This window comes from Sylvia atricapilla, chromosome 5, assembly GCF_009819655.1.
Source record: "Sylvia atricapilla isolate bSylAtr1 chromosome 5, bSylAtr1.pri, whole genome shotgun sequence".
Lineage (NCBI taxonomy): Eukaryota > Metazoa > Chordata > Aves > Passeriformes > Sylviidae > Sylvia > Sylvia atricapilla.
In genome coordinates this window covers 22816484-22832126 of record NC_089144.1, presented here as the reverse complement: position 1 = coordinate 22832126, position 15643 = coordinate 22816484, and the positions used below count along the sequence as shown (strand labels likewise).

Genomic DNA, 15643 nt, shown 5'->3' with positions numbered 1-15643 from the left:
CCCCTCAATTCCCAGGGAGCCAGGCTGGGAGAGCTGGGAATGTTCCCCTGGAGAAGGGAAGGATCCAGAAAGAGCTTCCAGAACATTCCAGGGCCTAAAGGGGCTCCAGGAGAGCTGCAGAGGGACTGGGGACAAGCCTGCAGGGACAGGACACAGGGAATTCCTGGGAAAGGGGAGATTTTGGGAAGGAATTCCTGGCTGGACTGGAATTCCCAGAGAATCGCTGGGTCCCTGGTATGTCCAAGGAAGGATTGGAGCAGCCTGGGACAGCGGGAGGTGTCCCTGCCATGGCTGGGGTGACACTGGGTGATCTTTGAGGTCTCTTCCCACCCAGTCCACCCAATGATCCTGCCCATCCCCGTTAATCCCAAGCAGATCCTTTGAATTATTCCGCTGATCCTGAATCACTCATTTATTCCATGGATGACGAGTCCCTGACTCGTAAAATCCTGCAAATAATGCAGCTTTGGGCAACCCATCAAACCCTTTTATTTTTAAAGACAAGAACCCAGAGGATTCCCAGATGAAACAGCAGCTGCCTTGGATTTTTCCAAGGTATTCCAGCCCCTTCTCCAGCAGAATGTGACTAATGCTGTGTTAATTAATGCATGTTAATTACCCCCCCCCCCCCCCCCCCCCCGTTCCTGTGTGCTGTTCCCAATCCTTGCTTTTTATAAACCCTGCTCATCCCCAGCGGGGGCTGGAGTTGTCTCCCAAAACTCCTCAGGGATCTCCAGATTTCTTCTGCCCCTGCTGAGGCCTTCAGGACCAGCCTAGTCAGCAAAAAATGATTTTTAGTTAATTTAAAACTAAAATTTAAAGAATTATTTGAGATGATTTTGACTAAATCAGGCTGGGAACGCCCCAAAATTCTTAGCTGGGCAAACTGGAGGAGCTGGGAACTTCCCCTGGAGTGGTGTGAGGTGGTGGCATCAGCACTTTTGGCTGTTTGCATCCCAAAAAACCCCCCTAAATGTAGCTTTTAGCACCTTTTCCATAAATCCAAGGAAATCTTGGTAAGTTCAGTGTGCTGCAGTGGGGAAAAAAAAAAAAAAGCTGAATTTAGCTTTGAGCAGTGATTTTTTTATGAAGAGCTGATCGTGGAGCACCTGCTTGGTTTTCAGAGCAGTTTTTTCCCCCTAATTATTGTGTATTAGCGCTCCGAGGGGGATGGGTGAGCGGAGCAGATGGGAGGATACCAGATTGCAGTGGGACCACGGGATCCGGGAAAGCTGCAAAAGGACACCAAGTCCTGCTGGAAACTCTGGGGAGTGCAGAGTCGTTATTATTTATCCCTCAAACTCCTGCTCCGGCCGCTCAGCAGAGCTGGCAACAGATCCTGCCTGAATATAACGCAAAAATTCAAATAATAAATAATTCTGATCATTCAGTGCCTTTTTTGGAAACCTGGATCCACAAGCCAGCCAATGTCACGTGTCACCCCCGTGGATCCCATTCCCTGGCGTGGGAGGGAACAGCAGCAGCTTTTCCTTTGGAGCTGTCACAGCTTCCAGAGGGAGGCTCGTTAGTAATCCCTCATTAGTCTCATTTTAAGGCTCTCACACGGATTTTGAACGTCCTCCTTGATCTTTTAATACACATTAAAAAAAAACCCAAAAAAACACCCTTAATTGATTCACCTGCTCCTCTCATTCCTTTTGGGTTTATCAGGCTGGGTTTATTAATCCCTTGGAGCTTCCCAGAGCCCTCCTGGATAATTCCAAGGATTAATTCCTTGGGTTTCAGTTCATCCCTGATTGGGTTTGGTTAAAATAAATGTGGGATGGTGAAAATTGTCCCTGTGCGTGGTTGAGGGCTGGAGCTGGATCCCTCCGAGGTCCTTTCCTACCCAAATTCCTGGCTGGGATTCCATAAAAACTATTTCCATCAGCATTTAAACAAAGTTACGGCTGTGATTCCACAGCAACTGGCAAAATTTGCCAATTTATGGCTGTGATTCCATAAAAACAATTTCCATCAGCATTTCCAGCCTGATCCCACCTGGAACGTGCCAGGAACATTCTCCCAGTGCTGAGGAGCTGCTTCTAGAGGGAAGAATTGTGAATTTCTCCTCAATTTTTCTATTTGGGCAGCAGCTGCTGTTTGCACACTGAATTTCTGTGATTTTAGAGCTGAAACTCTCCTTTAAACTCAGTTTTACCGAAGCTGCCTCTGCTTCTTGTACCCTCCAACAGCAGCAAAGCTGTTACACCAATTTTCTCCCTCAGAAAACAGATAAATTCCTCGGGTTTCAGTTCATCCCTGCTTGGGTTTGGTTGAAATAAATTTGGGTTGCTCCTTGTTTTCCCACCTCAGCAGGAGAGGAGGTCGGAATGGGAATAAATCCCAGACTTTGCTGCCGCAGGTGGGAAAGGGAACAAGATGGAAAATCCCTATAAATCCCTATAAATTGAAGGAAATGTTCCTTTCCCAGAGCAATCCAGCTGTCTCAAACAGGAGAGAGGTTGTGGATTTTCCATCCCTGGAAGTGCCCAAGGCTGGGCTGGAATGGGTTTGGAGCACCCTGGGATAAGGGGGAATTTCCCTTCTCATGGCAGGGGTAGAATGGGATTAGCTTTGGTCCCTTCCAACCAAAACCATTCTGGGATTTTTGGATTAGAATGGAAAATCACCCCAAATTTGGGTGAAAGCTGGGGCAGATTCATCTTCCAGAGCAACCCAGCTATTTTAAAATAAATCTGAATATTCCAATAATTCACTTTTCCCTAAAATCCTGGTTTGAGACAGCCAAGGAAACTCAGTTTTGGGTGGATTTGGGCATCACCAGAGCTCAGTGCCAGCATTTGGGATAACAAGATGAGGAAACCAAATGGAGCATTCCTGACTTTGGGAATCCCTTGGAGAGGGGAGATACTCAGGAAAATGAACATTCACAACAGGAATATAAATATAAATATCTAGGAATTTCTAGCAAGGCTGCATTATTTGTGTTACAACTAGAATTTAACCAATTTTTGCAAAATGTTACTTGAACTTTAAACTAGACTTTAGGCCTTCTGATTCACTCCTTTGTTTTCTAAGGCGCCTAAAAATCCTCCGTTTATTTCCAACTAAACTTGCATTCCTGCCTCGTGTTCTGGGGGGATTTATATATTTTAGTTTTTCTGAAGGCTTTAATTCAGCCCTCACATTTCTGGGCACTCCTGGGCCTGTGTAGGTTTGTCTCAGGGGAATTCATGCTTTTCCATGGCTCTCCCAGGAACATTTCAGGCTCTCCCAGCCCCGGGGACTGGCACAGCCCCTGGACGCTGAGTGATTAAAATGCCCAAATTAATGGCTCTTAATTGTGCTTGTCAGACTCCATTCCGCTCAGGAATTAACCTGGGGAAAACACAGTAATTCCTCCCCTCCCTCTTGGTGCTTTGTTTTATTCCCCCCCTTCAGGAATTCCATGTTAAAAACCGAGTTTGTATTTCATGTTTTTATCCCCGCTCCATCCTTTTCCTCCTGGTGCAGGGTAAAGTTGTGAGGATCTGTAAAATTCCATTTGTCATTCCCAAGGCTGATTCCTCATGCTGGAATATTTTGTCCTTAATGGCAAAAAGACATTCCCAGTGTAAAAAAAAAAACCCAACAGCTCAGCTTAGGTTTGAGCTTTGCTTCAGCACGGGAAATGGGAAATAATTTGAATTATTTGTCATTTCTGCAAGCACCAAGTGATTGGGACCTTAAAAACAGGGATTTGTTTTAAGTCACAAGGAATGGGAAGGATCCAATCCTGGTTTAAATCAATTTAAAATACAATAATAAACTTTCGAACAGTGGGTAAATTTCAGAGCAGTACCAGTATCAGGCCTGCAGGGACAGAACACAGGGAATGGCTTCCCACTGCCACAGGGCAGGGCTGGATGGGATCTTGGGAACTGGGAATTCCTGCCTGGGCTGGAATTCTCAGAGAATCCCTGGATCCCTGGAATGTCCAGGGAAACGTTGGAACACTCTGGGGTCATGGACCTCTTGTCAGGGGGTTAAAACTTTAGAAATTTGGGGTTTGATAGCCCAAAATAAGCCGGCAGATGATGGGGTGGGGACTCTCTGAGGATAAAAAGGGTTGGGATTGTTCCAGTTTGGGGCTTTGATCCCGAGAAAGCAAAAACCTCACATCCATCAGCTGGGAACATCCCTGGAAGTCTCAGAGAACTCCTTGAAGGGTTGGAGAAGGAGCTGGAGTAAAATTTGTGAGGAATTTTTCCAGGATTTGCCTGGAAAAAGTGCTCTGAGAACTCCTGGTCGATCCCTTGGAATAAACCAGAGGTGAACCCTTGGAATAAACTGGAAATAAACCCTTGGAATTCTGGGTGGAATTATTTTTTTTATCCACCAGGCACTGGAATTAAACCTGGCTTTATGCAAATTAATGAGCAATGTTAATGGGAGAAAGGGTTTCTTTCTTCTCCCTATTCCAGCAGTTGTGTTCCTCCCCTTGGATCTCCTCTGCTCCGGTGTTCCTGAATGGTGACAAACCCCAGGGAAAAACTGGATTTGCATCCCCAATCCTTAATCTGGGATTTGAAGGGTTTTCCCTTCCCCTTGTGAAAAACGAGTTCCACTTTCTTAGAAATATTTATATAAGTTTAATGAAAATTAAAAATAGGCAATTAAGAGACAGAAAGGCAAAAAGTTCCAGCCTCACCAGAAAGCACACCCTTCTCTTTCAATTTACTGTGTTTTAAGGGTTGCTGTTTCACATATTCAATAGATATTACCTGTTTCAAGTATTCCTAATCATTTTATCTGATAGATTTATTTGTGGGTGGCTGCACTCTGTCTGCTAACGCGGGTTCTATAAATCTTTCTCCTGAGGTTTTTGGTTGTTTTCATTTTGATAAAAAACCAGAAATTAGCAGGTTTTTTTATGCAGGGTTACAAGGCGATGACTCTTCTCCCACACCTTTTGCCTTGGTCAGTTTAGATGTTACAAAGAAGAAAAAAACTTAGGTTTTTTTACTATTTAAACTGTGTCACAATCAGAAAATCCTCTCGTCACTTTTCTAAACTCTACTAATTAAACACGGCACAATTACACATATTTGTTCTAATATTTGTAAAAAGCCAACTTTATAATCTGCATTTCTAACACCCTTCAGGACCCCTTCACTCCATTCCCATGGGAAAGAGGCAGCTCGGGGAGTGCTGGGCTGTCATTCCCTGCTCCAGTTCCTCATTACACCAAGCTCCACTGATTAAAGCTCTGCTCATTAATTCCATTTTCCCTCCCCTGCTGCCAGCCCTGGGATGACTCAGGAATGCTGGGAGCTGGAGCCACCCCCTCCACTCCCTCTGGCTGTGGGGACAGTCACCAATGTCACCAAGGTGCTCAGGATGAGGTTTGAATTCCAGCAGTGACACCTGGAAACGGGAATTGGGAATTAATGGGAGCTGTCCATGAAAGCTCCAAGCACGGGATCCCAGGGGGGCTTTTCCATCTCAAACACCCAAATCTGAGTTGGTGTTGGAGCAGGGCAGGGTTTCCTCATCAGCTTTGGCGTTTTGGAGAGGTTCCCCGGGATGAGCACTGCAGAGTTGTGGAATGGTTTGGAGTCATCCCATTCCAGCTCCTGGTGACACCTTCCAGCTTCCAGAGCCTGCCTTGCCATGGCAGGGGTGGTATTGGGTGGACTTTAAGGTCCGTTCCCACCCAAACTATTCCAGGATTCTGTGGGATTCCAGCAGAAATCCCACCTTCCAGCAGAAATCCCACCTCCCACCAGACCAGGCTGCTCAGCCACACTCTGTGATCTCTGTGTGTCCATTTTTTTTTTTCCTGAACATGGAATTCACCATTTCTGGCCACAATCTCCTCCTCCTTAGCCAGAGACACTTAACACAAAAGTCTTGATTTATAGTTGAATTTCATTTTTTAGTTCTCCTCCTCCTCTTCCCACCACACATCAAAGCCTGAGGAAAACTCCCAAACTTCCCTCTCTGATTCTTGTCCCAAGGATACAATTCCATGGCTGTCTCCGAAGTTCTTCCAGACCTTTCTCCTGGTGCTCCAGCCCTGGACACACTCCAGCCCCTCCAGGTCTTGTGAGAGCCCCGGGATTTGAGGTGGGGCCTCACAAGTGTGGAATTTTCTGGAATTCCAAGGGAAGGGGAGAGCTGGAGAGTTCCCAGGTGAGCTGGAGCCCTTGGTGGGGATGTGCAGCTTGGAGACACCAAACGGACAAACAACCCCCCTGACCTTCCATCCCGTGGATTCCTCTTGTGAAAAACAAGTTTCACTCTCTTAGAAAAATTAGTAAGTTTAATTAAAAAAATAAAAATAGGCAATTTAGGAGACAGAAAAGCAAAGTTCCTGCTGGGGTGCCTCACCAGAAAGCACACTCACTCCTTCAAAATTCTGTGATTTAAGGATGGCTGTGCTACATATTCAGTAGATCCTAATGCATCATTCCAACATTCTCTTTGAATTTGATCTGTTTTAAATCTCTCCAATAATTTTATCTGGTAGATCCATCTGTAGGTGGCTCCTCTTCACCTAGTGACACGGGTCTCATCATTTCTTCTTCTTCTGGGGTGTTTGGTTATCTTCATTTGAGTAAGAAACAGAAAATCAGCAGTCTTTATGCAGAAATGCAAACTGAGCCTCCACACCTTCTGATTTGGTCAGTTTATATGTTACAAAGGGAATAAACCTAGTCTTTTTACTGTTAACACAATTAGAAAATATGCATTTATCATCTTTTTAAACTCTATGAATAAAACATAATGCAGCACAATTATACCTACAGTATTCATTTTAATACTTGCAAAAAGCCAACTTTATAATATGCATTTATAACACCCTGAATCCCTTCCCAATCCTTCATTCCCCAGCAGCCACGCTGGCCTTTGCAGCTGAAAGAAATCCCTACAAATGCTCCTCAAAGCCCTCTCTGGGTTTTTTTTTGCCTGTTTTCCTCCATCCATGAAAACTTTGGGATTTTTCCGCGGGCTCTCGCTCCCCCTCGTGCCTGCGTGGGGCTCCTGCAGCCTCTGGGCTGGAATTCATCCCATTGCATCCGTCCTCCTCACGAAATCGGGCCCAGCTTTTCAGCAGGGATGGCAAATCCCTGTGTTTTTGAGGATTCGGGCAATAATTCCTAATCCTTGTTCTCCTCTCGGGGCTTTAATGCCGTTCAACCTCTGGGTGCTGGAAATTTTATTATTTACTGAGGTTTTTGAATTGTTCTTTGCTCTGAAACTCATCCCTAAGTGGTTTATTAATCAAAGTAGGGTTTAAAAGCTTTTCCTAATTGTTCTCCCTTTTCCTGGAGCTGGGACTTGGAGCAGCTTTTCCAAGCAGGTCACTGCTGGTATTTCCTGATTTTTTAAATAGTATTAAAATTATTACAATAAAATATTCTAATAATGAACCTTAGTTTGAGTCAGGGGTATTGGAAATCACCATCCACAAGGAGTTAAAAGTTGGGGAACATCACGTAAGGAGGGAGGAAAACCCCGATTTCCTCAATTCTGATCTAAAGCTTCATCTCATCTAAAACTTCGAAGGAGCTTAAATATCATCATCCACATTTTTTCATTATCCATGGAGGAAAGAATGCCAGAGTGTAAGGACAGCGAGAGCTCTGGGAATCCCTTGGCTGCCTGGGAATATCCCTGCTCTGCAAATCCCACACCTCTTTTTCCTGGCACAAATTAAACTTGGAGATGGAATGGGATGGTCTCAAGGCAGGAGTTTGAAACTTCTTCCCGTCTGAAAGGAGGAACTGCCAACAGTGGGAAAGCACCACCCCAAATGTGGGAAAGCACCACCCCAAATGTAGCAAACTTCCAGAAATTCCCGGGAATTCTAAGGAAGGAGAAGAAGGGGGAGTGCTGCCAGCCCCCCCCTCATCCTGGCACTGATGACAATGCAAAGAGGGCTCAGAAAGCTCGCGGAAATTCGGAATTTTGGGTTCATTTCAGTGAAGATGACACCTCAACGCAAGGCTGCAGAGAGGTGAGATTGTGTTTGTATCCTGGTCTGGGTGTCTGGATGTGGAATTGTGCAGGAGATCCCTTTGCAAGTGTTCCTTCTTGTCCTCTCTGCTCAGCAGAGGGAGCTGCAGCCCTTCTAGCGGCTCTGACACTGCTCTTCCCTGGGATTGCCATAAAGTGCTCACCTTGGAATGTGGAATTCATTCCGGACTGGATCCATCCTTTAAGAGCATTCCCCTTGGAATGTGGAGTTCATTCTGAACTGGATACATCCTTTAAAAGCATTCCCCTCAGAATGTGGAGCTCATTCCAGACTGGATGGATCCTTTAAAAGCATTCACAGTGGAATGTGGAGCTCATTCTGAACTGGATCGAGCTGCAGCTGGGCTTCGGTCAGGATTTGAGGCATCCCTGCTCTCTTTGGGTTGATGCTGAAGGAGTTTTGATGGTGCCAGGTGAAACCCTCGGTGCTGGGAGCCTCCAGGTCTAAATCCCAACGTCACCTGTGGGACGTCGCTGCCGGATTTGGGGACATCAGGATTTTGGGGACATCAGGATTTTGGGGATGCCGGGCTGGGACCGTCAGCAGCTGATGGATGGACGCATCCTGCACGGCACAGCCAGGTTATTCCTGACTCAAACACCGAGCGGAGCTGAGGTCGGTGAGGAATCAGGGCTGTGAAAACGGGCTGGATCCCAGCCCTTCCCGGGTTTGAGGTTTGGTGCAGGAATGAGGAACCCATCGCTGCTGCCCTGAGATCCTGAGGGACCTCTCTGCCAGGACATCTGTCCCTGAGGGCCGTGTGAGCTGTGGGGCTGGTGCATCCCAGTTCATCCCAGTTCATCCCAGTGCATTCCCAGATGTGAGCGTGGAGATGTGGGACGGCGGCGCTGGCGCCTTCCAGCTGCCGCAGTGGATGGTGAGTTATTGAGCTGCTCCCTTTACCCAGCTGAATTCCTGCCGAGAACCTCGTTAAGGTGGGGGATTAACGGGCATCACAGGCAGGAATTGCCTCGTTAATTATGGCCGAGTGTCCAGGGATGATCCCCGCCTGCTCACCCCAAACCCATTGTATCAACATCCAGTTTTTACTGGGATTTGGGACTGGTGGGGAGGAAGAGTGGGATGGATTTTACTCACTCCATGCAGAAGATGAAATTCCCAAGTTCTTTGCAGGTGGGTTTGGAGAGCTTGTGTTGCTTAATCCCACAGAAAACTCCTGTTTTCTCCCTTTGTTCCCTAAAAAAATGAATGTCTGTGGCCGAGAATCAGTTAAAGGCACTCAGAACAATTTCCTGGGGCTGAGCATCATTCTCTCTGGTTTTATTTGACTCACCCAGACTGACACAGAAATTACAAAGATTCCTGAGCACAATGTGTTCTAGGAGATTTGGAATTTCATCCCAGATCCATCTTTTCATCTTAATTTTTTACCATCAATTTACATCTTGCTGTCAGAATAAAACCTCTAAAACTTTCTAACACCCTCCAGGACAACAAACTCTCCTCATTTGAGTGGTTAAAAGACTTTAGAATGGATCCCAAATATTAAAATCCACTTTCCCCTTCTTCTCCAGTGGAAAGAATTCCCAAAGCAGCTGAAAATAAAATGATGCAGCTCCAAAAACCGGGCAGGGCTTGGAGGCAGAATTCCATGTCTGGGATTGGCTCTGTGTGTCCCCCAGGGCCAAAAATGGATCAAAATTTGTTGTTTCTTCCTGTATTTCTGCTCACATCTCCAATTTCTGGATTTGAGCTTGTCCTTCCTGGCAGTTCTTCTAAAAGTACTTGGATCAATGCAATAAAAAGTTTTAATTCTGGTGCTCCTGCAAAGGAATTTTATTTTATTTTATTTACAAATATTGTCCGTACAGTGGATTCAGACGTCATTATTCCCCTTTATATCCAGCTTTATGTTCCCTGCTATCCCTTTCTTAATTTCATGGATTTTATTGTAAAATTCCAGTTTATTCTGCCTCTCACTCATTTTTTGTGTGACACAATCCTTTCGGCCTTCCCCCAGATTTTAACGTATTTTTATCAACAATCAGGAATGAATTTTGCATTTTATGGTTATCAGTGGCAAACTTTGCATCCTTCACAAGTTCATTTATTGTCTCAGATGTGGATTTTTCTTTGTAAAATCGTGGAGTTTTCATTAAAAAATAAACCTCTCCCTGTGGGTTCTGTATTTTTTTATTCCCTTGTGCATTTGGTACTTTTGAGATCAGGGTCAAGTGACAAAAAACTTCATTTAAACAGACCTTTTTATTCGCTCAGCTTCAGTAATTCCCTTTTTTATGATTTCATGGTGGGGTTTGAAGCTGCTGTGGCATCAAACCCACCTCCAAAGGGCTCCAGGTCATGTCCTGCAGCCACGTTTTTAATCAGGATTTTAACTCGCCTCATTTGCATTTTATGTGGCTCCTCGGGTCAGCGTGGGAGGGGAGCAGCCACATTGCAAGAAATAATTAGCCCGAGCTCTAAATTGCTCATTATCCTTAAGGTCATTATTTCAAAGGGTCTTTCAGGTCTTAAATGTTCTCGCTGAGTCCCAGGTTTTAACCTCTTATTATTAACCAAATATTGGGAAATTCTAGTATTGGTGAATGAAAATGAAGATGAAAATGAAAATTATTATAATAATAATAATAATTATTATTATTATTATTATTATTATTATTATTATTATTATTATTATTCCTTTGGATTGCTTCTTGGGAAAGCAGCTGGAAAAGTGAGTTCTCCCATATTTTGGGATTCTGATGGAATCACGGAATCCGTGAGGTTGGAAAATCTCTCTGAGTCTGTGGAGTCCAAACATTCCCAGCACTGCCAAAGCCACCACTGCCCCGTGTCCCCAAGTGCCACATCCACGTGCCTTTGAAATCCTCAGCAGGGATGGGGACTCCAGACCTCCCTGGGCAGCTTTTCCATGCAGGAATTTTCCCTAAAATCCCACCAGAACACCCTCAGCAGGGAACTTTTTCGGAGAGAAGTGGATAAAACCTGTTTATTTGACAAACAAAATGCCCACAAGCATAAGGAATGGATAATATGAAATAACAAAACTTCCTGTTGTTTTGAAGAGAGATGGTAAAACTGAGAGAAGTTTTTGCTAGTTTTTGAATTTTAACTCTACAAATATATATATTGAATATATATATATTGAGTATATATATACATTGAATATATATATGTACACACACACATATATATGTATGTATATGTATATATCATTATATACTATTATATAGACATATATTAATATATTATTATATATTATTATATATTATACTCATTATGTATGTGTATATATACTAGATATATTATATATATTATATAACTGTGCAAACTCTGCCAATATTATGTATGTATATAGAAACAATATATAGCTATATAGAGCAGCAGTGACATTCAACAAAAAGTGATGCTTACACAGGGTTTTTACTTCAGAATTTCTGGAGGTATACGTTGTGTTGTTTTCTTTTTCTGTATTGTTCACTATGTGCAGCCTGTTTTTTGAGCAAAGACGATTTTACGGATGGGTTTGTCTGTACTCGAGGCAGAACTGATTTAAACTGTTTTTTGGGTTGTTTTTTTTAACAAATCTCTTAGATGTATCACAAGGATTTTATTTTTATTTATTTCACGTAGGAGTTTAGACTGGGCAAGGCTGGCTCTGTTGGTGGAACAGGACACTGTGACCTGTTCACTGAGGCCATGTGGAAATACCAATTTTTTTTCCCTGCTTTTTTTGTGGGATTGTGACCAACAGAGCTGGAAAAAATGCTTTTCCCTTGGGAAAACTCTTTGGCCCAGGTGGGTGACTCCTCATTCCCAGCCTTTCTTTGCCAAATCATCATAAAACCATCATAATTCATCATACAATGATGATCTCCATGCAGAAACTGAAATTCCCAAGTTCTTTGCAGGTGGGTTGGGAGAGCTTGTGCTGCTTAATCCCACAGAAAACTCCTGTTTTCTCCCTTTGTTCCCTAAAAAAAATCAATACCTGTGGCAAATAATCAATTAAAGACACTCAGAACAGAACAATTTCCTGGGGCTGAGCATCATTCTCTCTGGTTTTATTTGACTGACCCAGATTGACACAGAAATTACAGACTTCCTGAGCTCTGGGGTGGAGATGAAGCAAAATCTTTTAATTTCAGCATTTTTGTCAAATATTAATTCTTAATTTCAGTGTGTCGGACTCATCCTTCACCGAGGAAAAAAGGGGATTTTTTTTCTCAGGAAAAGCCTTTGGATTTAACTGTCTTGATGTGAAAACCTGCTTTGGTGTTGCCATAAAATGAGTTTTTTGTCCCCATTAAATGCTTTTAGTTGATTTACACTGAGCTGAAGTCGTGTCTCCCTTAAGATTTTGCAGGAGAAGGTTCATGGATAATGTGGAAAATTAAAAATGTACTTGAAAAACCCAACTGACAAAAACAATGCTGATCCCAGATTCTTGTTCCCTGAGATATTTCTACGTTGGAAATAATTAATATTTCTGGTTTTCATGGTTTTTGCTTATTGTACAACTCAGGAATTCTGACCTTTTTTTTTTTTTCTTCCCCATCCATTCCTCCAGGAGTTGCTTTCATACAGCTCAGGAATTTTTTTGCTGTTTTAGTGGATTCCTTGAAATCCAGGAGATGGAAAATGCCATGGGGAGGAACATTTGGGAAGGAATTTCTCCCTGGCAGCGTTTTCCATCCTCGGGACAACTGTTGAGGAGCAGGATTGGATCCGATCTGGGATAAAGCTGGTGTAAATCTGGTGTAAATCCAGTGTAAATCAGGTGGACAGGAAGAATCAGGGCTGGGGGAGCTTTTTATTCCATATTCAGTCAGAAATGGTGCTGAGGACGATGGATGATGCCCTGCTGCTTCCCAAATCCCTTTTCCTTGGAATCACAGGATGGAATCACAGGATAGGGTGGGTTGGAGGAGACCTCAAAGCCCCATCAACCTCTCCCAGTGCCTCACCACCCTCGTTTTTCCCATTGTTTCCTTCCTTGGGTCGTATCTTCCCACCCGAAAGACTATGGAATGAGCAGACCCCATACAGGACAATCATTTTAATTCTCATTTAGCAGCTGGTGGTGTTATCCAAGGAGTTTTATCCCTGGTAATCTATTACCTGAGGTAATTCCCATAAAAACCCCTCAACCTCCTGCCCAGAGAAGCTGTGGCTGCTCCATCCCTGGAAATGTCCAAGGCTGGAGCAACCTGGGATAAATGGGAGGTGTGGGGTGGAACTGGAATAGGATTTAAGGTCCCTTCCAACCCAAACCATCCCATGGTCCCATAAATTCTCAAAAGGATCGGAACAACACGGGGATGAATGTCAGAGTCTGGACCCTTCCAAGGACAAACTCTGCCCTGGTTGCCGTGGGGGACGCAGCGAGGGCCTGGATAATTAAAATAATAACAATTAAAAACCACTTTGCCCTCCAACAAACGCCCCCGTTGTTTTAGTTGCTCATTAGTTAATTTCCTTCTAACGAGGCTCCGTCAGCGCCATCATCTGACATTGGGGGGGGGAAAGAGAGAGCAGGGAGGGGAGGACCCGAGTTAAAGGAGCCTAATTAGCGAGTTAATTATAGCGAGCAGGGAAATGTTCTGGTTACATAAACAAGGCATTTTTATGCACACCCCGGCCGGGCCACGTTCAAAAACTGCCGCGGAGCCTCCCGAGGTCAGGGCACGCTGTAATTCCACACACACAAAAACCCCAAAAACACAGGCGGGAATTGTTTGTCGGGACGCCTCATTAAGTCTGCCAAAAAAACCCAACAAAACAGCAACAAAAAAAAAAAAAAAAGGAAAGGGAAAAACAAGCCCGAGAGTCTGAAAATCCAGCTGGTTCCCTGGGTGCCTCCCGCCCTGGGTGAAACCGGAGCGGGCAGGATCAGCGGGATGGGGCTGGGGCTGGCGGGTATAAATTGGGCATTCCCTGCTCCTGCAGCTGCCCGGGCCACCATGCCCAACAAGAAGAAGTACAACATCAACGGGGAGTCAGGGATGAAGGCCCAGGTGAGGGCACTGTTTGAGACCATAACTGTGGCTTTTCCTGCTCAAAACCCATGTTTGTTTCTCTCCCCTCTCTCTTCTTCCTCCTTTCCTTGCTGTTTCCACCCCGTTGCTTATTCCTCGGTTGGAGAAAATCCTGATCTCCGGAGAGATTCTCTTCATTTTCTCTTGGGAGTGATGAAGTGTCCAGGCAAACGTTGCTCCAGGGCTGTTTTCCTGCCTGGAGGAGTTGGTGGGGTCGGCAGAGTGAGGTTTTCCAGGAAAACTTTGGATGAGGAGACCTTTTTGGGCAGGGAGAAGTAGCTCAGTGTGGCACTTTGTGATGGAAACCCCTGGTCGGATGGAGCATTTGGCTCATTTGAGATGTAAAGGTGAAACCTCACCTGCACTCAGCACTCGTTAACCCCTTGTGCCCCTGCACAAGGTGAGGTTTTCCCGCAGGAATCGTTTGTCCCTGCTGGAAGTTGAAAGCAGCAGCTCTCGGAGCAGCTTGGGCTCCTGAATCCAAGGAGCTGCAGCTCTCCAGGGTTCCACAGGTTCTCCTTGGAGCTGTTGCCTTCAGCGGTGTTTTGGTGGGAGATGACCGAGCTCAGCCTGGTGCCAGACCTCTCTTTCCATCCTTGTCTGGAACATTCCCACCTTCCGAGCCCTGCCGGAATGCGGCTGTTGTGGGTTTGGCTGGGATTGGAGCACCCTGGGATAGGGGAAGGTGTCCCGTGGCAGGGGATGGAACTGGATGATCTTTAAGATCCCTTCCAACCCAAGCCATTCCGGGACTCTGAAATTCTGTTCTTTCCTGCTCTGTCCGTTCCCTAAAGGATTAAAGGCAAAGGACATTGACCAACGTGAGCCAAAAGCAGATCCGAGCCTTGACCTGGCCCCTTCCCGAATTTCCCTTTCCTGGTGCTTCCTTCCACCTCCCAGGCTGTCTCAGCTACAGCTGAACCCAGTTTGTGGCAGTGTTTAAGGGCTTTAAACCTTCAAGGGTTTATTTAAACTCTGACTCTTAATTCTGCCTGACCCAGGACTTCTTTTGCTTTGTCATTCACTTGGTTTTGGATGTGTGAGGGCTCAGAGGGCTCTGAATTACCAAGATCATTGCATTGAGTGAAAAGCTGTGTTCGATGCCCTTGAAGAGGTGATGTGGGAGAGAAAAAAGTGAATTTAACCCAAATTATTCTCCCTTTGTTAGAATCCCCTCATGTCTCCAGCATCGCTTCTCACCAATCAACTCCTCCTTTGATGGAGCTGCTCAGCCGAGGAGGGATTTGTTCTTAATTAAGGGAATAAAAAGGACAAAAAGAAGTTCTTTCAGGCCAGCAGCTTCTTAGAGGAGGAACACAAACCCTGGTGTGTGTGCAAAGCCCCCATCCCGCCAGCCGGGATCAGGGCATTAATCCCTGGCTGTAACCTGAGTTTGGTGTGGGTTTTCCCTTCTCATGGGTGTTCCAGATCCGGTGTCGTTCCTTTGTGCACTCCTAAAAACTTGTGTTCTCCAAGCGTCTGTGCTCCTAAAATTCAACAGCCTGGAGTGACATCTCCAGTCTTGGCTGGCAGGACTGAAATTAAACAAAATGGGCAATTCACCATATCCAGTCCTCATTAAATAACAGGAATTGTGCTCCAGGCTGTGCCTGAGATGGTGCCGGTGTCTGCTCAA

General features: G+C 45.0%; 1 protein-coding gene across 3 annotated transcripts in view; it reads left to right on the top strand.

The window, feature by feature from the left end:
- AHCYL2 (adenosylhomocysteinase like 2) overlaps nt 1–15643 on the top strand; it is a 65841-nt gene that overhangs the window by 25504 nt on the left and 24694 nt on the right. The window contains exon 1 of one of the 3 annotated variants that reach the window (XM_066318911.1): nt 7798–8864. The exons of 1 other annotated variant lie outside the window; for it this stretch is intronic. In XM_066318911.1, coding sequence (XP_066175008.1) covers nt 8820–8864 — 45 coding nt within the window. In that variant the 5' untranslated portion in view covers nt 7798–8819. Of the gene's footprint in view, nt 1–7797; nt 8865–13830; nt 13987–15643 lie in introns of those variants that run through there. One more of the 3 variants, XM_066318910.1, reaches the window with a different exon arrangement.